Source organism: Solea solea, chromosome 5, assembly GCF_958295425.1.
Source record: "Solea solea chromosome 5, fSolSol10.1, whole genome shotgun sequence".
NCBI classification, from domain to species: Eukaryota; Metazoa; Chordata; class Actinopteri; order Pleuronectiformes; family Soleidae; genus Solea; species Solea solea.
In genome coordinates, this window is record NC_081138.1 from 11,036,229 (window position 1) to 11,061,179 (window position 24,951).

The 24,951-nt window shown below is 37.2% G+C and overlaps 1 protein-coding gene across 2 annotated transcripts; it reads left to right on the plus strand.

Annotated features, from left to right (window-relative positions):
• Positions 1–15,564: 15,564 nt before the first annotated feature.
• Positions 15,565–18,777, plus strand: slc35c1 (solute carrier family 35 member C1). 2 transcript variants are annotated; one of them, XM_058629474.1, is made up of 3 exons: positions 15,565–15,702; positions 16,715–17,226; positions 17,805–18,777. In XM_058629474.1, the coding sequence occupies exons 2-3, from the start codon at positions 16,722–16,724 to the stop codon at positions 18,383–18,385; spliced, it is 1,086 nt and encodes a 361-aa protein (XP_058485457.1). In that variant the 5' UTR covers positions 15,565–15,702; positions 16,715–16,721; the 3' UTR covers positions 18,386–18,777. The 2 variants fall into 2 exon arrangements, with proteins under 2 accessions (XP_058485457.1, XP_058485456.1); XM_058629473.1 differs by lacking the exon at positions 15,565–15,702 and having other exon boundaries at positions 16,586–17,226.
• Positions 18,778–24,951: the final 6,174 nt, after the last annotated feature.

Consider the following 24,951-nt stretch of genomic DNA (forward strand, 5'->3'; position numbering starts at 1 on the left):
TCACAGCATTGTAATTGCTTATTGCTTGAACTGCTGAGAAAGGCAGTCAAAGCTGGAATAGACAGCAGTTTGGCTTAAACATGTCATTATGATTATGATGTCTAAACTGATTGCACAGTGTTATGGTAGGAAATAACGCCATCTGTGTCTGTATTGATCCCCGCATCATTGTTGATTGTCATTTTCTTGCCCACTGGGACAAGCTTTTCGCAGAAATGCAGCAAATCGATTTACAATACATAGGAACTGCTTTATTGTGTCATTCATCTGAAACCTACAGTACACTCAGGGGTGTTTATATGTCACAACACTAGCTTTGGGGAAAAGTACCTGTGTCTTTACTCCTTTACAGAGACCAATGACAAAGAAAATTGTCTGTTGTCCCTATTGTATAGTATTATTATATAGATAATTGATCATTGATAATTGAAGTGAAGATAAAACACCACAAACATGAGAGACCAGAATTCAATCCATCACGTCCTTTCCCTATAGAAGTATTATGTATGTATATATGTATATGCTGTACAGTGTGGATGAATAAAGGTTTAAAAAAACAAAAAAAACATAAAAGTTAAGTGTTCAAAGACATGTCATGCATTACAGAGATAAGTTAAATTCATTCTGGTGGAAAATACAGGATGAATCTGTTTCTGAGTCGTCTTTGCTGGCTCACGGAACAAGGAAGTTTGAGAATACACGCTACATTGATTGTTTCATGATTCGTGGCTACATTACTTTCTCTTTTTATTGTTTTTTAAAGAGCACAAGTGTCTTCAACTATATTACTAAAATAAACCAAATTAACCGTCATTACATGAGATGATGTTCTTAGTGATGGTGTCATTTAGTAACATAGGCATGCTAATTATCATTTTACCATTTATACTTGTTCTTAAGATCTATACACACTGTGTGTGCTCGCAGAAATCTGTATTGTATGACTGCTTATTAGTACATAGTCCTGTTTGTATGCTGAGCCACGTCAAAGAAGATTTTCTGTTACGACAGACAATAAAGTTTTTCTGATTATGGTCTCCTAAAATGAATACCAGCTGTATCAAGAGTAAAATAGTTGAATACAAAATATGGACACCCAGCTCAGAAGATTTTAAACCAGGGCATGTTCAACGTGTCAGGCAAATGAAATAGATTTTTTTCACATATTAGGGGACATCTAATACATCCTGCTCTCTTGTGCCTTGCTGAAATATTTTATGCATAACAGGGGAAGATGTCTAAGAGAAATTCTGTTTGATACATGCCTCTGCAAAGATAAAAGAGTTAATGAAGTTAGAGATAAGTAATTTAATTTCTCTGCCACCTCGGTGGGGAGAGATACGGTCATAATGGAGAGGAGGAAACTCTTAGCTGAAACTGAAGAAAAATCCCACGCTGTTGGCTGGCAAAAGGAGATTTTCACTGGTCAGTAATTAATCCTGATTTCCATAATGCAGTTTAAATTTACAGTCAAGCATTACCTAGAAGCAGTTTTTATACACACTACACTTATATATGAAATATATGAAAAAGAATGGAATTTTCTCAACTGTATTGTGATTACACTAAAACATGGAACTTTTTTGAGTCAAACAACAGTCTGCATTATTGCATCAATTGTAAGGACACACTTGAAACAAATCTGACCTTCCGTGGAGGTCACACTGCAGCTTCAAAATATGTAACAAAAACCAGATTTGAAAGAAACTGCAATTAATCCCCCTTTGACATTTACAGTAGGTCAGTGTTTCTGAACATTACCATAAACATAAAATGAGAAGGCTTGTGGTAGCAGTGATCAAACTAGGCAGCATACTTTATATGCTCAGCAAGTCTGAATGGTCTAATGTCTTCTACTCTAGCATTATTTATCAATCATTTTACAGATGTTGTAAATTGGAGAGGTGTCACATTTGAAGACAGAACAAATTTATATTTAATCTTGTGATAATAAATCAGCAACAACATTGAATCTGTGGAAAATATGGAAATGGTGGATTTAGGAAAGACGGCAGATAGACTTCACTTTGATATCCCATTGTGCTACAATGAATAAATTCTCATTCATGATTAAGTAATCAAACCATTTTTTTTTGTTTTTTTTATCATGGCATGGAAAAGCTGATGAACAACTCCATGTGTGTAGAAGGAATTTGATATAACAGCTCAATAGCATGTTTCATATTGTATACACTGAAACTTTCTTTTGTTCGTTCTTTCTTTCTTTCTTTCTTTCTTTTGTTTGTTCATTTGTTACAATACAGGTATACTGTTGTAAAAAAAGGTAAACCATTAGAAAAAGATTTATTTCTTAGTAGTTCTGTGACATTCACCAGAACTCAAGTAAGTAACTCAAGGCCAAATTCACCTCATGCCATTTCCATTTTTATGTTTCCGGTAAAGGCATGCTGTGGGAGGTAATTGTGAAAAATTGGAAGTGAATCTGTAAAGTGAATGTGAATGCTACAAAATCACTGCTATACACATACATTGTAAGTTCAGTAAACCTGAGTGAAGTCATCACTCAGTGAACAAGGCATTTGATTGGAAATGCTGCACACTCAGCTTTCTCTTGGGTTATTCTACCTACAGGAATGTTTTCAGACAATATGGATTACATTTGAGGTGGTTGTATTAACTTGTGGTAAATCAATATGTACTGAATGCAGGAGAGATTTACTGAGCGTATCATTGCTACACAACCATTATCATCTTTCACTCAAAGGATATTGGAGCTATTTGAAAGACGGAGAAGAAGAGGCAAAGAAAGAGAAGAAAAGGGTAGTAATGCAACGTTACAGATGCCAACTATCATCAAAACACAAAGAATAAGACAGGTGTCACCTTGATAATGACTGGATTAATATACCATTCATTAATCACAACAACCATGGTCTAACCCTACACTGACCTTACCCTAAAACATGTCTTGACCTTGAAGCTGAGGATTTGGATTGAGTATTATTATGTTACCATGAAGAAGTCAAGTTTAGTTTATCCGTTTGAACAGATTTGTGTCCCCATATAACCACTTATACTTGGACGACACACACACACACACACAATATATACTCTACAGTTGTTAGGAAGTCCTGAAACTCTCTGCTGCTAGCCCATGAAATAAGCTGCTCCCACACTGTTCCACCATGTGCTTTAATTTTTGGCTTCAGTGGCCAGGACTTCATTCTGTGACCAAGTTTTTCACAGTTAAACTTCAGGCTTTCCTCAAATACACTTTCTTGTGATTTTTTGGAGAAAAGTGTTAGTTTGTACCTCCTGATTATTCATATATCTTACAAGGGTAATAATTACACATGTTGGTAATTGAGGCAGACCAATGCTGTAATGCAATCTACACCCGAGGTTGTTACTGATCTTACAGTGTAAAAGACAGAAAGAAAAATGTTTTTGTTTGTTTTTATCACAGAGTATGTTTTTCCTTCATAAACAATTGATTATTATGAACTATAATCATATTGATATAGTACATGCTACGAGAAAAGTGCATGTTTTAAAATATTTTGTATATCTTGCTTATACGCGCCATTTCATGCGGTAACTAAATACATATTGATATAACTTTTATTTGCATTCCCTGAATACCAAATGCAGATACTGTAGATACCATGCAGGGACAAAGGAATCATATCCCTTAGTTTATTCATGAACATTGTGTTTCATAAGCCATGGATCACTGGCAGTGACATGATTGATTTTGGCTCCACTAGAATTCCTCCAAGAACTCTGCATTGGGCCAGTGCCAAGTTTTAATCTGCTCTGTTCCTCGGGCTGCCACAAATATGCATATTGTGCATGTTTCTTGCGTCTATACTACATGTAACACAATGTCAGCTCACAAACAGTGTGATACCAGGTGGGATTTCACAAGCGTTTCAAATGGCAGTGCTTCCCGCAGTAGCTTATCAACAACCTAGTGTACTGGCTCCATTTCGCATGCAGCTGATTAAAACCTGCAACTATCACAGATCATTTTATCACACTATCACAGATCGGAAAGCTTTACTTTACTTAAAGATCACAATATGTCTGTTAGAAATGTTTTAGTGTCACTTTGTTTTCCTTGTTACTGTGACACCAACATTTGTGTATTATTGTTTTCTTGAGTCGTATATCTGAGGTGAATTCATTATGGCTACATTTGGACAATAGGTTGTAACATCAGACTGTAGAGTGACTAGAGATTGTGGGTTGGACGTTTTTGTTTCATTGCTTTACTGCCGATGACTGCAGATGAAATTAGCAAACATCTCAGTGTCTCAATTTTCTCTCTTGAATTGCAGGTTAGTAAATTGGTCAGTAAAAATAACAAAAATGTCAGTGTAAGTAATGCATTTGCAACAGGCAGAGAATGTGGTGGCAGTAAAGCTGGTGTGTGGAATTAAACAATCCACCCCATTGTACATGTGGCAATCGGGGGAAGCAGTGCTAATTTGCTAGAAGTTATTTTTTGCCCTGTGTGTTTGCAATGCTGTGTTTATTTTAGATTGATTTGCTCCAGTTTGAGATTGGTTCTTTTAACTATTGCTGTCATAATGCATATTTAAAGCAGCACAAAGTAGAATCCGCTCTCAGGGTCCCCCTGCAGTTGATAAACAGTAGTGTGTGTTACAACTGTCATAAAATATATGTAGCAGTCTGAAGCAGGACTTCTAATGTGCAAATAGTCATGTCTTCAGACCAGGTTTAGAAGCCTATGTTATAGCGTTTTATACAAATTGTGTACATAGTTTAATTAAAACTAACCCCAAAAAGTGTGACACGTGTGGTGAAATTGAAATTTGGAGTTATTTTGGCATGGACCCAAAACCAGAAGTTCCATGGTTCCATGGACCTGCTCAGGCTTTGCCAGGGTGCCATTCAGCCTGTTGTAATTTGATATACCATTAAAATAATCTTGGAGATATTATTTGAAGTTTGAAGTCCTAAATTATGTCACAAAGTGAATGGTAAGTATAGGGCTGCAACAATGATTTGATTCATTTATTATTAATCAATAACTAAATTAATCTTCAACTATTTTGATAATCAATTTATCGGTACAATATTTGTGAGATAATTGACAAAGATGCTGACTCCAGTTAAAAGGAAATCAGTGAAGAATCCCCACACCCCTCCATTCCCAGTCAAAAGCCCATTAGTAAACCTGAGACAACAGTCCATTCTATTCCAGAAATATATGGCCCTTCACTGACCTTGTTTGATTACATCTCTGCTTGCCATTTCTCCTTTGTATGTCGAGGACAGATCCTCCTTAGTCAAGTTACTTGTCCAAGTATTCGTTCCTGAATTGATTTCTGTGTTGCTTTTCCCATCATTAGCATCGAATGTCTGAGAGGATTCTCCGAGAGAAACCCATCAAAATGAATGGGTTCTTTGAATTTTCCATCTACATTTTCACAGGACAATAAATTAGATTTTATAGCACAGGCTGACCACAGCACAGCTGCAAGGAGCTGATACTGATACTGATCAATATTTACCCCTCTAGCACCATCATTCCTCACCCTATAGGTGAATAAATTAATCTATAGATACTGTGTATATGACTATAAATATATTACCTGCATAAGAGCATTGATGAGATGCCGCATATGGAGATACACATTTAAGGATAAGCATTTTAAGGACTAAGAATAAGAACATTAAGAATGAAAATCCAGTGATGGAAGGTATGTCCACCAGTGTCTCTTTTCTGTGACACCACCTGAATGGTGAAGTAACAGTGAAAAAAAGATGAGAAGAGTAGATGGTGATATTGGTTTTCCCTGCTCAGTCATCAGTGTCACATTTCAGAAGGCAACAAAAGAGAATGCTAGCAGCTCACCTGAGCCAGTACCTTGGCTGTCTGTGCCCTCTGATGATAACAAAGAGTAGAGTAAAATGGCCATTTTGTCCAAGACATGAGGCTGAGGGGAATCTTTGATTTATCTAGTTTACATTGTTGCATTTGTGTTGATGCTGAAAGACCCAGACTGCATCAACCTTGGATAAAATAGTTGTACAGTGTGAATTCCAAAGCCTATTCTTCAAAGTGTTTTGATGTCACTTGGTCAAAACTTCACATTTCTAGTGAAGCCTCTCATATAATGTTTTCCTAGTTTTTATTTAATTAGTTTTACCACTGATAGTTAAAAGTCTACCTAAACAATTAATACAGACAGCAACTTCATTCAGCCCTGGAAACTTTCTGCAAGCTTAATCCACTTACACATTTGAACTTCTGAGGTGATGACCTAGCACTGCAAACAGTCAGATCCTAATTGCAAACAAACAGTGCCATGTTTGCCCTGCAAGCTGAGCTGCTGTGATAATTCTTCTCTTTTAGCTTGTTATCAAAACACGTTTCAACAGCACATGCATATATTACCAGTTTAAACTAACGGTAACGTGTGTGTTTGAAGCCAGAATGACAAAATCAGGGTGTCAGATTATGTATCCCTGCAGGGAAAATGTTTCCCCTTTTGTTTCCCTCCACTTAAGTCACATGTTTTAATAATATGGATAATCAGGATACCATCAGACACATTGCTCACACTTGTGCAACAAGAACAAATTAACCCAACATGAATATTCAGTTGTTTTAATCAAGGAGAAACATATGTAGATTTATTGGTGAGATGTGACGAATTAATGTTGCACCCATACTTGTGTAATGCTTATCTTAGTGCAAATCTCATTTATCATTGGGCAAGAGGCAGTGTACACCCAGGTCACCAGTCGATCACAGATCCAACATACACTCACAATCACGTCTGTGGTCAATTTATACAGTAGTTTCTGATTAACCTAACCTAATATTTGTATATTTTTGAACTACTAAAGGAAGCTGGAGTGGCCTGAGAAAAGTAAACATACTATACAAACTCCACAAAGATTATTGTTGCTGTGAGGTGACAGTAATCTTTGTACCACAGTGGCAACCTTACTTCCATTCTGTAAATAAAACTATTTTCACACACTGTGACTTGCCCTCCCTTCCTGTTGTTGTGCTTTACAGTGTTACAGTACAAACTATTGAGAATAAGAAAAAACATACATGACCATATTTTAGAAAGGTGTACATTTTAAATTTCTGCTTGCTATACACTCTGGTGTTTCTATTTATTAGCATTAAAAAATGTAAAATATCAGGATTTTTTTTACAATATAAATATATGAGGGACAGTAGGAAATTGTGATACTTTTGTGGAGTTTCACTATGGAGTGTTTGCACATTTCTGCAATACCATCATGCAATATGATGCACATACAATTCTTGTTATTCGAGACTTTTCCTTATTACAGTTATTCATTTCCCAGATTAAGTCATTTAAATGTCATTTTCTGCAGTATGAGTAACCCTGTTTCTCTTTTACATTGATTTTGCTCATCTTTGGTGAGAATGTTTGAATGTACAAGTGTTCAATCATGTATAATGTCATCACTGATTATACTACATACATTATCTCACTCCTACCTTTATTTATTTCAATATGGTGGATTGTGCTGTATGCTTGCCTTTGCAGCAAGAAGACCCGGAGTTGAGACCTGTCGGAAACAAGGGCCTTTCTGCATGGAGTTTGCATGTTTTCTCAGTGTGTGCGTGGGTTTTCTCCAGGATCTCCAGTTTTCTCCCACAATCCAAAAACATGCAATATGGGTATTAGGTAAATTGGACCTTCTAAATTGACCGTAGGTGTGAGTGTGAGAGTTAATGGTTGTGTGTCTCTATGTACCCTGCCTATCACCCTATGTCAGCTGAGATTGGAGTGTGTCATCTCCATTTTGAAAAAGACAAAGAAATACTGAACCTTGCTGAAGACATTTTTATATACTGTAAACTAACAGTCCTGTAGTGTCCTGTTTGGGATTTCTATAGCTTATTTGCTTAAAATGCCACTATATATGAATATTTGATCCAATAACAGCCACAAGGACATCATTTTAATATTACTGCCCTCATATTTACCAGCCCATAACACAGTCCACTCAAACCAACTGTCCGAGGTGATACCGGATTCGACCCTATTGCTCCAGTGTATAGATCCAAACAAAGTCCATGTGCTTTAGTCCAAAATGTACCTTCTGTCTGGCTCATTGCAGTGCCAAGTTACCATCATCACTTCCGTTCACCATTGAGTTTAAACTAACAAACTACAATCTGTTATGTGTGGTGGAGCTGAACATTGTCATTGATTGTCTTAACAAACAGTTTTTTCCGAAGATCCATACAGAAACATGAAAATCAGATGGACAATAGATTTGTTATAACCAAAAACGGAGACCATTTTAAACAACCACAGTCTCTTTACTCTTCTGCCATTATTAGTATCCAATACCAACCATGTCTATTGCATAATTTACCCTCTGTCCCCAACATTATTGATGCTTCATTGCTTCATACTAAAGCTCATGTAAAAGCTTGTGAAGCACGTATGGCACATCAGAAGTATAGACCATATGGCTTAGATCAAAACCTCCCCTTGACTCAAAAGAAAACTTGGCTAATTAAACACTTCCTGATTAATTCAGCCACTCTAATTAGATGAGGATTTATTCCACATCAATATTTCACTGTGTCAGCACAAAAGCCGCTGTGGCAACAAGAGAATAAAGAAAACTGCTTCTTTTTACAGCCGACCTCTGCCACTCCATTACACACATGCATGATCATGTACACACACACACACATACTCACACACACACACATGCATGTCCCACATGTTTAATCATTGGTCTTTCACGCTGACGAGCAATTTCCCATTGTGACTGATTTTGAAGTAGGGGTTGATGCAAGGGGTGAAAAGTCAACAGCTCACCAAGTTAAGACCAAACTGCTTCTGAGAAGCTTTTAAATCATGATAAATGTTCTCTGAGTCACTGCCAACACAAAATGGACATTCACTTTTAGATTATAAAACAATTATTGTTTTGTGAATGAAATAGCACTATTTTGTGAATTGATTGAAGTTGATTATAAGGTTGTTTTGCATTTGGATGAAACCCATGAGCTGCAGGATAATGTCCTGTTCAAACTCTATCAACAAAGGAGAAATATGTACCCACAACAAATCCATAAAACATTCAATTCATTCATTTTTTTTTTGTATTCTGTATTTACTTTACAATGACTTAAGGAAACTTCTTTGACAAAGTTCCAACAGTTGTTATTTCTCAGATGCTGGGGGCTTCCAAATAAAACCTTAATTAGTTAGGGCTTCATTACTCAAGGAGAACAAAAGCTGATCCCAAGGTTTATTTAAGACTTCTTTCAAGTTAAATGAATTAGGCAGTTAATTTGTGTGGCTCTACATTTGTCATGTTTTACAGTAGCATTATTTGTTCCTTTGTTGTGTATACCTCTTTGTCTATATTAACACCTTCACAAATCATGATCACTTTTATTCTTCAGCTCTCTGATTCATTTGCAGCAACAAAACTCCTCTAAAGTACATTCATAGCATATTTAGAAGAAATACACACCCACATTTTATTTCAATATGAGATTGACATACATACTTAACTATTATGAAGCGTAGTGAGACAATTTGCCATGACAAATATTCTCAGGACCAACAACCAAAGTCTAGTTTTAAACTAACCCTCATGGACAGTTTTCCTTGTAACACAAGATTATGTATTGATATTATAAGGTAGTATATACTAACCACATTTAATACACAAATTACCCTCTGACCCCAACAAGTTTATTTTGCCAGCAAATATTTAAAAAGTATATATATATATATATATATTTTATAATGTATTATTATTACTAATAATAATAATATTAAAAACAAATTATCACTTTCCAGTATCATATTATGGCCTTCCACTGTGGATTCAAACAGCTGATGTAACCACAGATGATGAGTGCTTTTTTGGAACTTAAGTTTAAAGAGTCACTCAGAACAACTCTGGAATATTAAGGATCTAAGTGACAAAAAGAGATTAAAAAAAGATGATTGATTGAGATCAACAGAGAAGTCCTGTTATTGATTAAGCACAAAAAGCTCATTCACCCCTTGAACAACACATTCAAGGCTGGTGTGAGACCAATTTTAAACAAAGGAGATAATTAATGAAGCCTGTGGGCAGCAGTGCGGGAGAGTGGAAACAAGTGTGCAGTACACAACCACTTTAGCTTCATTAGCCATGTTGTTACCAATGAGTCACTCGGTGAGTTAGTCTTCGTGCGACCTTTGTGAGCCACTCTTATGCACTGTATGTGCTGTGTTCAATGGGATGAACTAGTTTGACCATAATTCATGTTTCAATTTCTCAAGAAAAAAGTATTTTCTTTCTGTTCATGTATCACTGATATAAATGAAATAGCTCCCACCCACACTGATGAGGCATATCACACAGGACAAAAAAAAATAGTATAGTATTAAAGTTTCTTCATGTAAGAGGAGTAGTGGCAGATGCCATATTGTTGCTATGTAGCTTTGGTCGTGTGTGCGTGTGTGTGTGTGCGTGTGTGTGTGTTAGACAAGAGGTTATTGTTTACCCTCTGAACTCTCTCTTATATCTTCAGGGGAGACCAGATACTGCAGTAACTCGCTGTAGGAAAGTGACGAGTAGGTCCCCACTATAACCCCTATGAAATATAATCTTCCAGTTTATAAAGTTCTTCCGTTATTGAAGAGCAGTGTAACATGGTAACAATACAGCATGAAGGTACTGTTTGAGTACCAGTACCAGTTAGCATTTTTTTGGGACGTGTGTGGATACTGTATGTATGGATATATGTCTGTATAGGAAATCAATGGATGAATACTAAATGATAAATAAAGCATATTATGATTATCATTATTAGTATTATTATTATTACCATTAACATTATTATTATTGTTGTTATCATTATTATTATTATTATATTAATATGAAAACCAAAGATAATTTATGCTATTTTTGGCATAGTGTACAAGATATCAAGGCAAAGGACAGTGTACCCTGAGGTTCAAATTCAAGCTTCCAAATGCAGTATATACAGTATATGAAGGGACAAAGAAATAGATGATCACAAAAGCAGAAAGAATTGCCTTTCTGTACGTTTCCTCTTTATTGTGTGTATATGCTTCAATTTCCTCGTACTCTAAATGACCTTGGGAGATAATATGCATGTGCAGTTTGTGTATGTCATGTGTTCTGTAATTGCTAACCTATCTTGAGTGTTCCTCTCATCTAGTGTGTGGATCTATCAGTCTTGTACACCTGTAGTTTTGCTTTCATGAATGAAAAGAGAGTACATGAGATAATGTGTGATTTTACTACATAAAATAACAGCAGTACTGTCATTACACTGCTACTTTCATAGGGATGATGCATCCTGGTCTCTGGTCTGCCAGCCTGCAGGACAACACCAAACATGTCAGTCTGACAGTGATAAATAGGGCATATGCCCACACTATACCATATACTGCAGCAATATTTCATGTAGCCCAGCCAAGAGGACAATGTCCAGCATAATACTGAATAGTTAAGATGGTTCTTATTAGCTCTATTGTAGTATTTCATTCTGGGAGTACAGCTCATTCATATTTTATGATCATGGTTCTTCAGGAAGATGTCGTCCTTTCTTGGCTCTAAATGTTTTACAAGGTTGAGACGTTTTATGTGCCATGATGGTCAATCAAATGTCCCTTCATTGGGGATTATTACTATTAGTGTTTCACATATTAGCATGTAGATAAACAATGAACATGTTGAATACGTTGAATACTATCTAAAGCTTGATGTTGACCCATTATAATAAAAACAAAGCTTAACAGTCACAAGGCAAATTGTGCAGGTTTTGCTCATTATAATGGGAACACAATGCAATAACCTCCCTGGGAAAGTTATACTGATTTTTCATTTTAGATATTTTGACATGTTGTTGGAAGACTGTCGAAGTTCTGTATAAATATATGGCATTATTGTTATTAGAGGTAAGTCACATCTTACTAAAATGATATATGTTTTATCCTTCATAAAAAAAGACAGATAAAAGAGAAACAGAAAACCCGCCCTCTGCAACAGCTTGAACGTCAATAAGCCTAATTTGGGTAATCAAACAGGACTACAAAGGTTTTTGCTAGTATTAAACGTTGTATAGTCAATTGTTTGATCTTTCATTTACTAGATGACGTGACTCCATGTTGAATGTGATTTGGTTTCAAAGTAGGAACAACAGTGTATTTGATTTTTTTTGATTTTTTTTTTTTAAACAAAACACTATGGTGCATTCACCGAAAGAACAATCATCCTTAGAGGTGAAAATAAAACAAAATACATAATGAAACAAAAACATAGTTCTTTAATTAAAAAAAATGGTTGTACTATCTGTAAAATACCAACTCAACTTGTACTATTAAAGAAATGCTATTTGAATTACATTTGAAGGCGGTTCCCTCATGTTCCTGTCTTGTCATTTGTCTCCCCCATCTGGTCCGTTTGTGTCACTGTTAACTCTATCAACGTAGGTGTGGCTCAAGCTCAGTTGCATTGAGAAGGTGACTGATGAGTCACCTTCTCAATAAGAACCTCCTTGTATTCATTTATTTCTGCAACTTATTTCAAGTCATTTCAGGTCTTGTTTTTCATTATTTTATGGTCAGTGTGTTTCCATCTGCTTAGGAATACACAACAGTGTCAGCAGTTGCCACATCAATAAACTCAGTTTTATCTGAATCCAGTCAACCTATGATCACACCACCCATTCAGGATTCACACAAACCACCTGCCAGCCACAGCCATCCATCCATCCATTCCACCAACCTGTGTTCACAATAAATATAATAACTTTTTGCCAAGTCTTAGTCCTGCTTCACTAGGTCCAGAAACAAACACTTGACAAATATAGCAAAGCTGCTGTATTTTTCCATTTTCTTTTACTCCCCTTTCATTCATCCTATTTGTCAGGTGTACTGCACCATAACAAAACATGTGTAACATTTATTGTGCTTTCCTGTGTACTCAGGCAGAAAGCAGATAACACAAAGAACAAAGTGGTTAAAGCAATATAAAGAGCAAACCAACTTTGGTTTCACAAGGGAGAATTATGTGTTTCTGAAATGATTCTGCCCTTTGGACTGTGCCACACAGCCTCACCCTCACTAGCACAACATCCACTCTACTTGCTTAAAGATTCATCAGGAGCATTAGGTTAGCCATGCTGTAATATATAATGATAGAGGCATAATTAATAATAAAAAACACACGTCTCTAGTAAAAATGGGATCTGGGGAAAAAGCTCTTTCACTGCCATTTTCTTCTCACTTGGCCTTTTACCGATTTATCATTTATGTGACAGCTTTAACAAAAAACTGAATGTAAGTTGTTTTATAGAGAGGTGACCTACTGGTGCATGATATGTCATCTAATTCAGTGATAGTTGAAACAGGTGTGTGTCACTGAAGTGTTCAATGATTGAGGGATGGGTAAATGTTCCTGAGCACAGTATATATTTATCTATAAATACATATATATCTATATATATATATATATATATATATATATATATAAGTGGTGTACAAGAATAATAATGTTAATAATAATAAAATATGATAACTGTGTGTGTGAATGTGTTTAGTTAAGGTAAAACTAGGATGAAGCCTTTTTTAAATCTTCACCCCCACCCTTACTCTCTGGAGCAGATGGCATGTTCCAGTGTGAGATGGTCGCCTATATTGGCGTATTTCCACCGGCTCTACTCGCCTCACCTCGCCTCATTGGTGTATCGCAGAGATGGGTTTATGTACTGAAGTTGTGTTTGCTTGATTGTACTCCTTGTGTTTTACTGAACTTTACTTTCAATTTTATTATGATTTTAAATATTAGCACTCTGTCATTGAGCCTTGTAATTTACATCTGCACTTATTGCAATGCTCAATCCAGGCTGACATAGGATGAACAAACACACAGAGACAAACAACCATTCACTCTCACATTCACACCTATATAGTCAATTAGTGTCTGATTTAGCTAAATTCCACATAGAAAGGCCCTTGGTTGAACTGGGATCCGAACTGGTGACCTTCTTGCTGTTAGGCAACAATGCTAGCCACTGCTCCCTCATGTGACCCTCCTTAAACCATAAATCAAAAGGAATGTAAGTGTATCACAATAAATGTTGCTAATTTTGAAAAAAAAGAAGAGGTTTTATCACTTCCTACAGTAAAAATTGTCATCTGGAAGGAATGTGAAATATCATCTGTACAGACATTTCTGTCTGTGTACCCACAAATCTTTATTATACAGCAAGGAAATAGAACAACATTTAATAAATGTTAACTGTAGTTATTTATTACATTTTGAATAAAGTGTGCATTTCCTCCATCTGGCAAGGGTCAGAGACACAGCTCACCTTATGAATAATTAATTAAAATAATTCATAATTAATCTGGCAAAGCATTTTTTCCTCTTGGGCTAAAATGGTTTACAATGAGAGGTCAGACACCTCCTAGTGGAGGTAAAGGCTTTAATACTGTGGGACTTTTTTAATACTGGGGTCCAAGCCCCCCTTAGGGGGCACCAGAGATCACATGCGGGGGCACAGAGCTTTGACTGCTCTGAGTTTATGAGGTTAATATAATGATATTTGTGCATCCCAATCAGACAGTCTACTAAATAATTAGAAGTCAGTATCACCCAAATAAAAACTATAATTTTTTTGGTCCACCTTTCAATTTTATCACCAACACCTGATCACGTTCCTGTTGTGTGAGAAACCTAAAAGTACCAAAGAATCACCGGTATCAAAAAAATAAACCATGACAATACCTTGGTTTTGATTTAATGTAAGCACAGGACCAGGTTTTTTCTACACTGTGAGAATAGGAACAAAAACCTACAACTGCTGTTTATTTTTGCATACAAACGTTTTACTTTATTCTTTTATTCGGGTTCGGGTCTGACCAGTGCAGTGGCAAACACTAGCAAATGACAGTATATTCAGAGAAAATGTATGACCATATTTTCCAGCACATATGCAGGCATCTGACACAACACAGGACTTGACTTGAAGTGTGAACAGGCAGGTTAAGTGTGAATTTAATGCTCCCCAATGAACACTGCTATGAAGTGTGAAGGTCAGACTATGCTTAAACAAATGTCAAGTGAAAACAAATATGTTGCAACAAATGAAATGCAAAGCATTCACTTGGATGATTAGAATGGACATACCCAAATGAGCAGCTGCAATCTGAGTGCAGTTGGTTATAGACTCTGGTCTAGAAGGGCGAAGGAATAAAAAACTATCAAAGTCATTTTGCAGCCAGTTATATACACTCACCAGCTCCAGTAACACCCAGTATGGTCTTTGTGTAAAGTAAATGGTGTCATTCACTGTAGTCATAAATAAAGTATGTGAATATCTGAGGTGTTATCCCCGCAGTCAGCCACACAATCAACATGCATTATAATTGTCTACCACCTGCTGTCTCCAGGCTGTGGAAATGTCCATAACTATTCTGAGCAGTTGCCACCTGCACTTAAATGATTCAGTTCCGGCATCAACACGTCCTCTCTGATTGATGTGAGGTTATTTTTGAACGTCAATTGTATAATGCTGTGACGTGGCAAATGACTGTCTCTAGCAGGAAAATCAGGTCCGGGTTCTACTACCTAAGAGAAGTAGGACGCAAGGTGAAGGTACACTCACTTCCTTATCGCCGTTGTCTCTCTGCACGCTGGGCATCAAAGACAGACCAACTTCAGGTATGAAAGTCTTCTTTTCAACGCGCCACAATCCCCAATTAAGTAAGGGAAACAATACTAACGTGGTTACATTTGTGACAGTTGAATCACAATACAAAGTAAAATAATACAAATAATAAAACCCGGTTGTTTGAAAACGTAAATGCAACAGTTAGTTACAGCTCGACATTTATATGGACGGGGATAAGTGGATAACTTTGAATAATCCTAATTCAAATTCGGAAATGTATTTTCTTTGAAATGCGGATGCAGTCATTAAAGGATCGTGTGCCTTTAAAATAGATGGTTAATTCAAGGAAGTAGTCAAAAGTATGGGACGTCTGCTTTCAGAATAAAAGTATACATGGCCTGTTTCGTAATATAAGACTAGATCCTACACAGGGAAAAGGCACTTGTTGTTACAACATGTATGCAAGCGACAAATATAAAATACTAGTGACGGAATAGAGACTGACCTTGGAAATTCTGAGTTTTGACTACAAGCACCATATATCTCAGGTGCTGTCCACACAAAAAAAGAGTCTCTAGGTGAATCTGCCAATGTGTTTTTGTTTTTTATTTCTATTGTATCAACGTCCTAATAAAAGTTAAGTAAAAAAAATATGCACACTCTGTTTTTCATGTTGCAGCATTACAGCTCCATGTACAGGCCATACTGTACTAAAGAGTTTAGAGGCGTTTTGTGTGGATGAAGACTTGAAATGATGCAGTGTGTATACAAAACTTTTTTTTCAAAATGATAAAGAAAAATATGGTTGACGTATAGTACCATTTCTGTGTGGATGGGGCCTCAGGTGGTGAGAATTACTATTTTGAACCTGACTCTTTTCAGGTAGTGCTTTTATTCTGAAATAGTCACAACGGAAATAGTTGTAGGAAGTCGGAGGCACTCGGCAGTTATGTTTTTGTTTGTGCAGCTACTCATTGCTGTTGCCGAGCTACCCATGTAGCTCGTGTACATGCTGCATATATTTACACCCAGCTTTCTTTGTTTCTCTCTCATCATGAACAGGACACACATGAAGCGGTTTAACATCTTGAGAATGGCCCTGTCAGGCTCGGATTCGACCGCCCAGGGGGGGCACGAAGAGACGTACCTTTACCGATCAGTCAGGATAGGAGCCGTGGTTGCACTCTACTGGTTTATTTCGATAACAATGGTGTTCCTTAACAACTATCTGCTAGACAACAAAGAGTTGGAGGCGCCGTTGTTTATCACGTTTTACCAGTGCTTGGTGTCGGTTGGCCTGTGCTGCCTCATGCAGCTGCTATCCACTTTTTGCCCGTGGCTCATCGACTTCCCGGCCGTCAGCTTCGACTTAAAGACGTCCCGGGAGGTACTTCCTCTGTCCGTGGTCTTCACCTGCATGATCACCTTCAACAACCTGTGTCTAAAACATGTGGGAGTGGCTTTTTACACGGTCGGCCGGTCCCTCACCACAGTGTTCAATGTGTTATTCACGTATATCATCCTGAAACAAACCACATCTCTCCGATCCGTCATGTGCTGCGGGGTCATATTGGGTGGGTTGCATTTCAATAATAATGAATGGTTTTCCAAACGTAGTTTATATGTAGTCAATTGCAATAATGAAACATGCAGAAACGGTTATTCTCATCGTCACTTAATTCGTGACTTTATGAACATAGCATTCAATAATGCTTCACTTCTGAAAAAAAAGTTATACAAGTAAACTGAATGAGCTGTTGAAGATAAATCGGTTATAGTGTTGCACTTTAGTACATATGCCCTCCTCCCCTCATGTACAAGTGTCTGATTCAAACAATTGATACATGAGTTCACACATTTAATTGTGCTGCACACAGGAAGTGATTTGTTTTAAGTTAAGACAGGCAACAGCAACGTTCAATAAAGCTGGATGGCTGCAGAGAGGTCAGAGTATGACTGTGTTATCACAAAGAAGTGCCCATGAAAAAGTTAATTTTGCAGTTTAATGAGATAAGCACATTTTAACATTCACTGTTACACTGTTAAACAGAAATCTGAGAGATAGCAAAGTTGAACCATAGCCAGCTGTAGTTTTACTGTCCCAGGGTTAAAAAGCTTTTGAACCATAATAACACGTGTCCTTGCTTCTCAGGTGGTTTCTGGCTTGGTGTAGATCAGGAAGGCGTGGCGGGGTCCCTTTCCTGGATTGGTGTCTTTTTTGGTGTCCTTGCCAGTGCTTTTGTTTCTCTCAATGCCATTTACACCAAGAAGGTGATGCCAGCAGTGGATGGAAACATCTGGAAACTTACCTATTATAACAACATCAATGCCTGTGTCCTCTTCCTGCCACTCATGCTTGTGTTCGGAGAGTTTGGTCATATCCTCAGCTTTAACCGCCTCACAGACCTGAGGTTTTGGGGTGTAATGACAGTTGGAGGAGTGTTTGGTTTCGCCATCGGCTATGTGACTGGTCTTCAGATCAAGTTCACTAGTCCGCTCTCACACAATGTCTCAGGGACAGCAAAAGCCTGTGCACAGACTGTTATTGCAGTGATGTACTACGCTTCAAGTAAAAGCATGCTGTGGTGGACCAGTAACATGATGGTCCTCGGTGGCTCGTCAGCCTACACTTGGGTCAGAAGTCTTGAAATGAAGGACACTCCCCGCAAAGAACCCCAGGACTCTGACAAGGAAAAACTGCTTCCAGGGGAGAAAGAGAGCGCAGGAGTGTAACCAAAGCCTGACAATCCATTTTGTTTTTGTCCATTATGGCAAAAGAATATGAAAGAATGTAAAATGAAGTTTTGTGTTTTGGTTTATTAGTTTTGTGGGGGGTTTATACACTAAGTTATGGTGAAGGAATATGTACAAAATATATTAAAGCTTCATATAATTTGAAGTCTGATATTATTTAAATGAAAAAAATTATGTGACTTGTGGTTTAGGCTACAACTAAAAGAATAAAGAAGAAGCACTGTATGGAAAAGTTTCCATAGCAACATCATTCTGATAATTATATTTTATTATACTGACTGTCAAACATGAAAAATGTGCCTTTTGGCTTGGAGCTTTTTAACTAAAATGTGAATAAATAATAGCTTGTTTTGGACAAGCACTCAAATGTTTTTGTGTTGTTCATATCAGTTGATATTGTAATTGTTATGTCTGCTGGCAAATGCATTCAGAACTTAGTGCAAAAACAAACAATATGTATATTTAAAATGAGGAAAGCAGTATATCTGCTTGCAGCCTTGTAATGGAGATGTCATATCAAATTATGGAAACAAGATAATAGAAGATAGAATAAAATTGTTTGGCTTTGCGTCAAACCTCATTGCTCATGGCAAATCTATGGAGACTGACAAACATTTCATAGGGTCATTAGAGAAAACATCTGTCTAAATAAATTAAATGTTCATGCATGATGCATGATAAAGCATCAGTTTACACATTTTTGTTAGTGCTTGTGCAGAATTAAACTGTTTATAATTGCAGTGGATTTGGAAGCATTTTGACAAAGGATGCTTATAACCTGCAGCTTTAACAAAAATCACTTCAGTTTTTTCTTGTGAGTGTGACATTATTTCTCTTTAAGCTCTTTCCCTCTTACTCATCTCTCTGAGCTTTATATAGACCGGACATCTGCCTGATTTTGAGCCAAATAAGATCAAAGCGAGTCCATATTCCACTTACAGTATAAACAAATGATATAAACACATATTACCATGTGTTTATATCATATTTGTTGTGAAAATACTGCTTATGTGTGCCCATCCACGGAAAAACTTGGAACAAATGTGTAATGTAGAGTTATTTACAGAATCTGAAAGTGTTTCCTCGCTTTCCAACAATGTCTAATACATGGACATCTGCAAATATTTGAAGAAGATGTGGATTTGAATGTAGGCACTCCTCAAACTGGGTTTCGTTATCAATAGCAGGTCTGGGGACCCCAAGGGTTCTATGAAGAGTTCCCGGGGGCGTCCCAGAGAAAAGTTAAATTAAATATGTATATACATTTCAATAAAAATTTTAAATAAAAAAGGGTAAGAGTTAGACAGATCAAAGATAGATATATATTTCTAATTTCAAATAACATACATTTAAGTGGCTCTGTGGTGTAGTGTGGATGGATCAGTCTGTTGCTGAATAAACTGAATGAGCTCCTGGCTGATGATGTGGCTAACCCTCAGGTAGTTGCTAAATCATTAGCATCACAGTCAATACTTGGTTTGTTATTAATATTAATGGCAGATGCTCACATGCGTCCGTTACAGCTTACAATACGAGCTCCAAATCTATTGTGTTGTAGAACTTTTTACAGTTTTATTTGCAGCACACTGCATGTAAACAGTTGCTTAAGATGAATTTTGGCTTCCTCTCACAGTCCAAAAAACATGCAGATTTGGGGATTGGACACTCTAAATTGACTGTAGGTGTGAGAGTGAGTGGTTGTTTGTCCGTATCCCGCCTTTTGCCCTGTGTCAGCTGGGATTGGCACCATGTGGATGATCAAGTGGTAGAAGATGGATATGTCTGTCACTCTTTTCAGACATAACATCCACATTTGTAATATACTGTTCAGTCACTTGGGGGCAACAGAGCTTTTTTTTAAATTTGGTTTCAGGTAGATTTCACTTTATAGTCAGATGCTTAGTAAATAGTCAGTCAGTCATCATCTACCGCTTTATCCTCCGCCAGAGGTGCTGGCCACACACAGATAGAGACAAACAACCATTCACTCTCACACTCACTCCTATGGTCAATTTAGAGTGTCCAATTTACCTAATCCCCACATTGCATGTTTTTGGACTGTGGGAGGAAGCCGGAGAACCCGGAGAGTACCCACACACACACGGGGAGAACATGCAAACTCCATGCAGAAAGGCCCTTGTTCCAGGGGCTCGAACCCGGGTCGTCTCGCTGCAAGGCGAGAGTGCTAACCACGACATCACCGTGTGGCCCCACTTAGTAAATAGTTTAAAAGTTTAAATGGGATCCTTGTTATTTTGTTTCTACAACATAATGATATAGGATTGGATCAGATAGGATAAGACAGGATAGGATAGGAATAACTTTATTTTTATTTTTTGCTACTATGGACATTATTCAGCAACCAGACAATACACAACTTGAAGTAACAGGGAAGCAACAGAGCCCACGGCAAGTGCTGTACAGTGTGCAACATACAGTAATAGTGATAAATAATAAATAATAGCACCACACATGAACTTCAAAAGTACATACAGACGCCAAAAATATATAGCAGACATTACACCAATAAAATAAGCTAAATAACACAGTGTAAAACATATGTAAAAACACCATTAATCAACAGCAAGGGTCATTAATTCTTGTTACATCGCACTTATGACTAGCACTTCATAGTTTGGCTTACTTGAAGCTCTTTCTTACTTCTAGCTCTTATTTGTATCCAAATGTTTAAATGCACTTATTGTAAGTCGCTTTGGATAAAAGCGTCTGCTAAATGACATGTAATGTAATGTAATGTTGTTAAAAAGTCTAATTGCAGCAGGAACAAAGGACCTGCTAAATCTTTCTGTGGAACCACTTGGTAATAAGGAGATGCTGATTTCTAATTCTTCTTACAAAGAATCAGCAGAATGCTGCAGCTGCTTCCACATCCTGATTTAAAAAAAAAAAAAAAGAAGCGTGCTATGTAAAAGGATTTGCATGTACTATCATTGCAAACAGGTTGAGCATGTTACTCGTCTTCACGCTCCTTTTGTATGTTTGTGTTGTTTGACTTTGGTATGAGTTACCATTGTGTTGACCTGAATAACTCATTGTGTTGTAATAAACTTTTTTCTTTTGACTTCTCACTCGGGGTTGCCACAGCAGATGATCCGCATCATATTTGAGTGTGTCCCCCCTGTGATTGGGGTCAATCTGCATTCAAGTTGAGTGTCCAATTAGCAATGAGCAATGGGGAGTGGGTACTTTACTCAGGGGTACCCCAGATTTGACCTGGCGGGGACTCTTCAGTCTCTTGGCTATGGGCTGCCCCTTTTGACCATCAGGGGCCAAAGAAATGCCCTTATTTCAGTCTTGACACTGACTGATGCTGGGACAGTAGCATCGAGCTCAGGTACATTTCCTTCAAAGTGGCTCTAAGGGAAATAATCTTACATTCAGTCTGTCAAATGATGTCAGGGTCAAAGCCGAATAAATCAATAACTCTGCATGAGAGCTCATAATTAGACTTGTTGCTTACTACTGCTTTATTCAACTTCTTTGTGGTTATGCTGCAGGTTTTCACTGCTCTGCATAGAGTCTCACTATAACTGATCTGAGCTCACCTGCGATTAACCTCCGTAAATAAAGTGTAGCACTCTAATGCCACCCAAAAGTAAAAGGTAATGTGTGTGTCATGCTCTATGTGAGTCTGCCTTTGGCACCACCGGATTCTATTGCATACAGTGTTCCTCTTATTTTGTCCGCAGAATATTTTAAAGTCAGTAGATGATTCACTGTATAAAGTTACTTCCCTCTGTGGAAACCACACACAGAATAATAATGTACCAGGGTGATGTATTCCATTTCATGTTGTAACAGAAGGTATTTTCTTCAGATGAATACATGATGATACTCCTCTGCCCAGACGTGCATAGTGCAGAAACCTTCTTGTATAAAATACACAGGGCAGTAGTGTGATTGACACTGATTTACCATACTCACCTGGACCCATTTCCTTCTCTGTAGTAATTCATACATTTTAGACTTAGGTCAAATAAGTGGTAGCTCTGGCATATGATCACTTCTGGGAGTTAAACACATTTACAATACAAAACAACATAAATGTTCACTGAAGAATATTCCAAACGGTTATATTAACATTCTATTTAGTTGCAGATAAAAAGTTTCAGAATGTTTCAGTGATATTTAAATAAAATAATTCCTTTATATTAGTGTTTCTGAAATAAAGCATGTAATGATCTCACATAATTTAAATAACTCTAGTTTAAATATTTGACTGACTCACAATATAAAATCAAGGCTTCTCTATTTTTGTTGTTTTTTGTATCACTCAAGGACTTACATACTTCACTTTCAATAAAAACCTATTTTAAATCTTTCAACCTGTACGTTGATTAAAGAAGCAGCCTGATCTGATGGCACTGTAATATTGAAAGAACATTTAAAACTATGTTCAACATTGAGATCCAGAAGAAAAATGAAGGCATATTTATTGCTCATGAACACAAATGAACCAGCCCCACTACACTAAAAGCAGACGGGTAAGGAGCCTATATGACAATGCTGCCACCCTCTGGTGAGGTAACTAAACACAAACATTTTAGGATTAAAATGTTTTAAAACATGTGATTTATTACTTTGAGCTGCACAATTCAAACCATTAAGAAATCAAGTCTCTGCACCTCCAGAGAAACTGCTGAATGGATACCTGCAGCCAGTGCTTTTTTTCTCTCTCTCTTTCTCTTATTGTTCAAATGTTCACATATAGAGTCCAGTCTGCCCCTCCAGCCAGATTGCTCAATGGCTTCCACAGACCTGCTCTTGACTCAGCAGGTGGCACAGAGACGATTGAGTTTTTCTGTCAAAACTCCTACATTTTGAGTGGAAATCACCAGAGTATACCTGTCCCACTAATGGATCCTGGAGTAGCAGACCACCATAAGTGTGCGAGAGGCAGTTGTTTTCAAAAACACATTAGGATTGACAGCACACTCTTCCATACACAATTTTCCACTTCCTTAGTACATAAAGACAAAATGTCAACACAGAGAGAAAGTCCTGCTATTTGCTTAAATGACATATGCCATTTAGAATTGTACATGTCCTGACATGTGCTCATGTTGAGTACAACAAACAAACAAACAAACAAACAAACACAAATCAATCACAAACCTTCTTCCTGAACAGCATGTGTCGCCCTTTTAATTTTCACTCTATGTTACTTTCAGTTCTGGCCCCAGTAATAGATTCTAAAACCGAGCTGTTAAACTACATGATTACTCAATATTAATAATCACTTGATCTGCCCTTACAGCCTGTCTGGACTTGTGCATCAAAATATTGTGAGGCCACATCTATCATCTTTAATATGTAAACAACTCGGCAGGATGGATGGTGCAACCTTTGGAACATACTGTGCTTTTGAAAAGCTTTTGTCCTTTTTTATCTTAGAAAAATGTCTCTCTCTCTCTATCATAAAATGCATCACATGACAATAAATCGACTAATCTCTAATGAAATCAATTATTATCATTAGCAATAATACAACTCTAAGTAGATCCTGGTCATTCATTATTGACCAGGGTAACATTTAAAAACTGCACATGCTTATTCAGTGGACTTTGCTTCATCTTATATTAGAGAGGTTTATACTAATTACATGGTCACTGTTCAAAATTATGTTTTTTTGTTGTTGTTAATGTTGATGATGCATGACACTGTTCTATGGCAGTTGTAGGAAGGAGCTACTAAGACAAACACTCTTATTCACAGAGATCGTCCAAAGCAGAGACTGCACTTGTCAAGCCAACACAGCATCCCTGATTTGTTGTCAGCCGGCTTCATCCCATTACACTAGACAGACTGAACAAATCGATTGCAAAGAGAGATGATGACACTGTGGGGAAGCTTCCTCGTGGCTTTTCTTCTGTCTACACACGCTTTGAGTAAAAATGTGTCTCACCTCTTTACCATCATACAGGAAGCCCCAGATGAACCTGTCTGAAGACTGGCAGATGGAGCGTGTGCCATGTTTCCTGCTCACCAGGTGAGAGCAGGAGCTTGTGATTCCCATGAACATATCATTTGCTATACTTTTGCCCCTGTTGCACTAGATTTTTTAATTAGCCATCAGCCTTAATTTACCACGTATGACCAAAGGGGCGCTCTCAGCTGAAGTTCCACCGGCTAAGTAATAGGTTAGACTTTTTAAAATAGGCTCATATGAAGCCTTAAGTGTAAGTTATGTTAAACCAGTGATATTATTATTATTATTATTTTTAAACAATATCATGCACACCTTTTTATGGAAGCCAATTTCTGCCACAAAATAAAGTCATGAGATAAGTTAACTCATAATTATGAGATAATTAGTATCTCTTAAAGGTCATAATTATGCTATAGCATCTCATATTTATGAGATCATATCTACTTATGATGACTAACTAACTCGTTATTACTTACTAATTTATGTATTTTTTATTTTTCAAGTGGCAGAAATCGGCTTCCATAGCTTTTGTAGTTTGTCATGAAAATGCTGTGAATCAACTGACACGTCCCTGTCTTTGGCGTTTGCCTTCCAA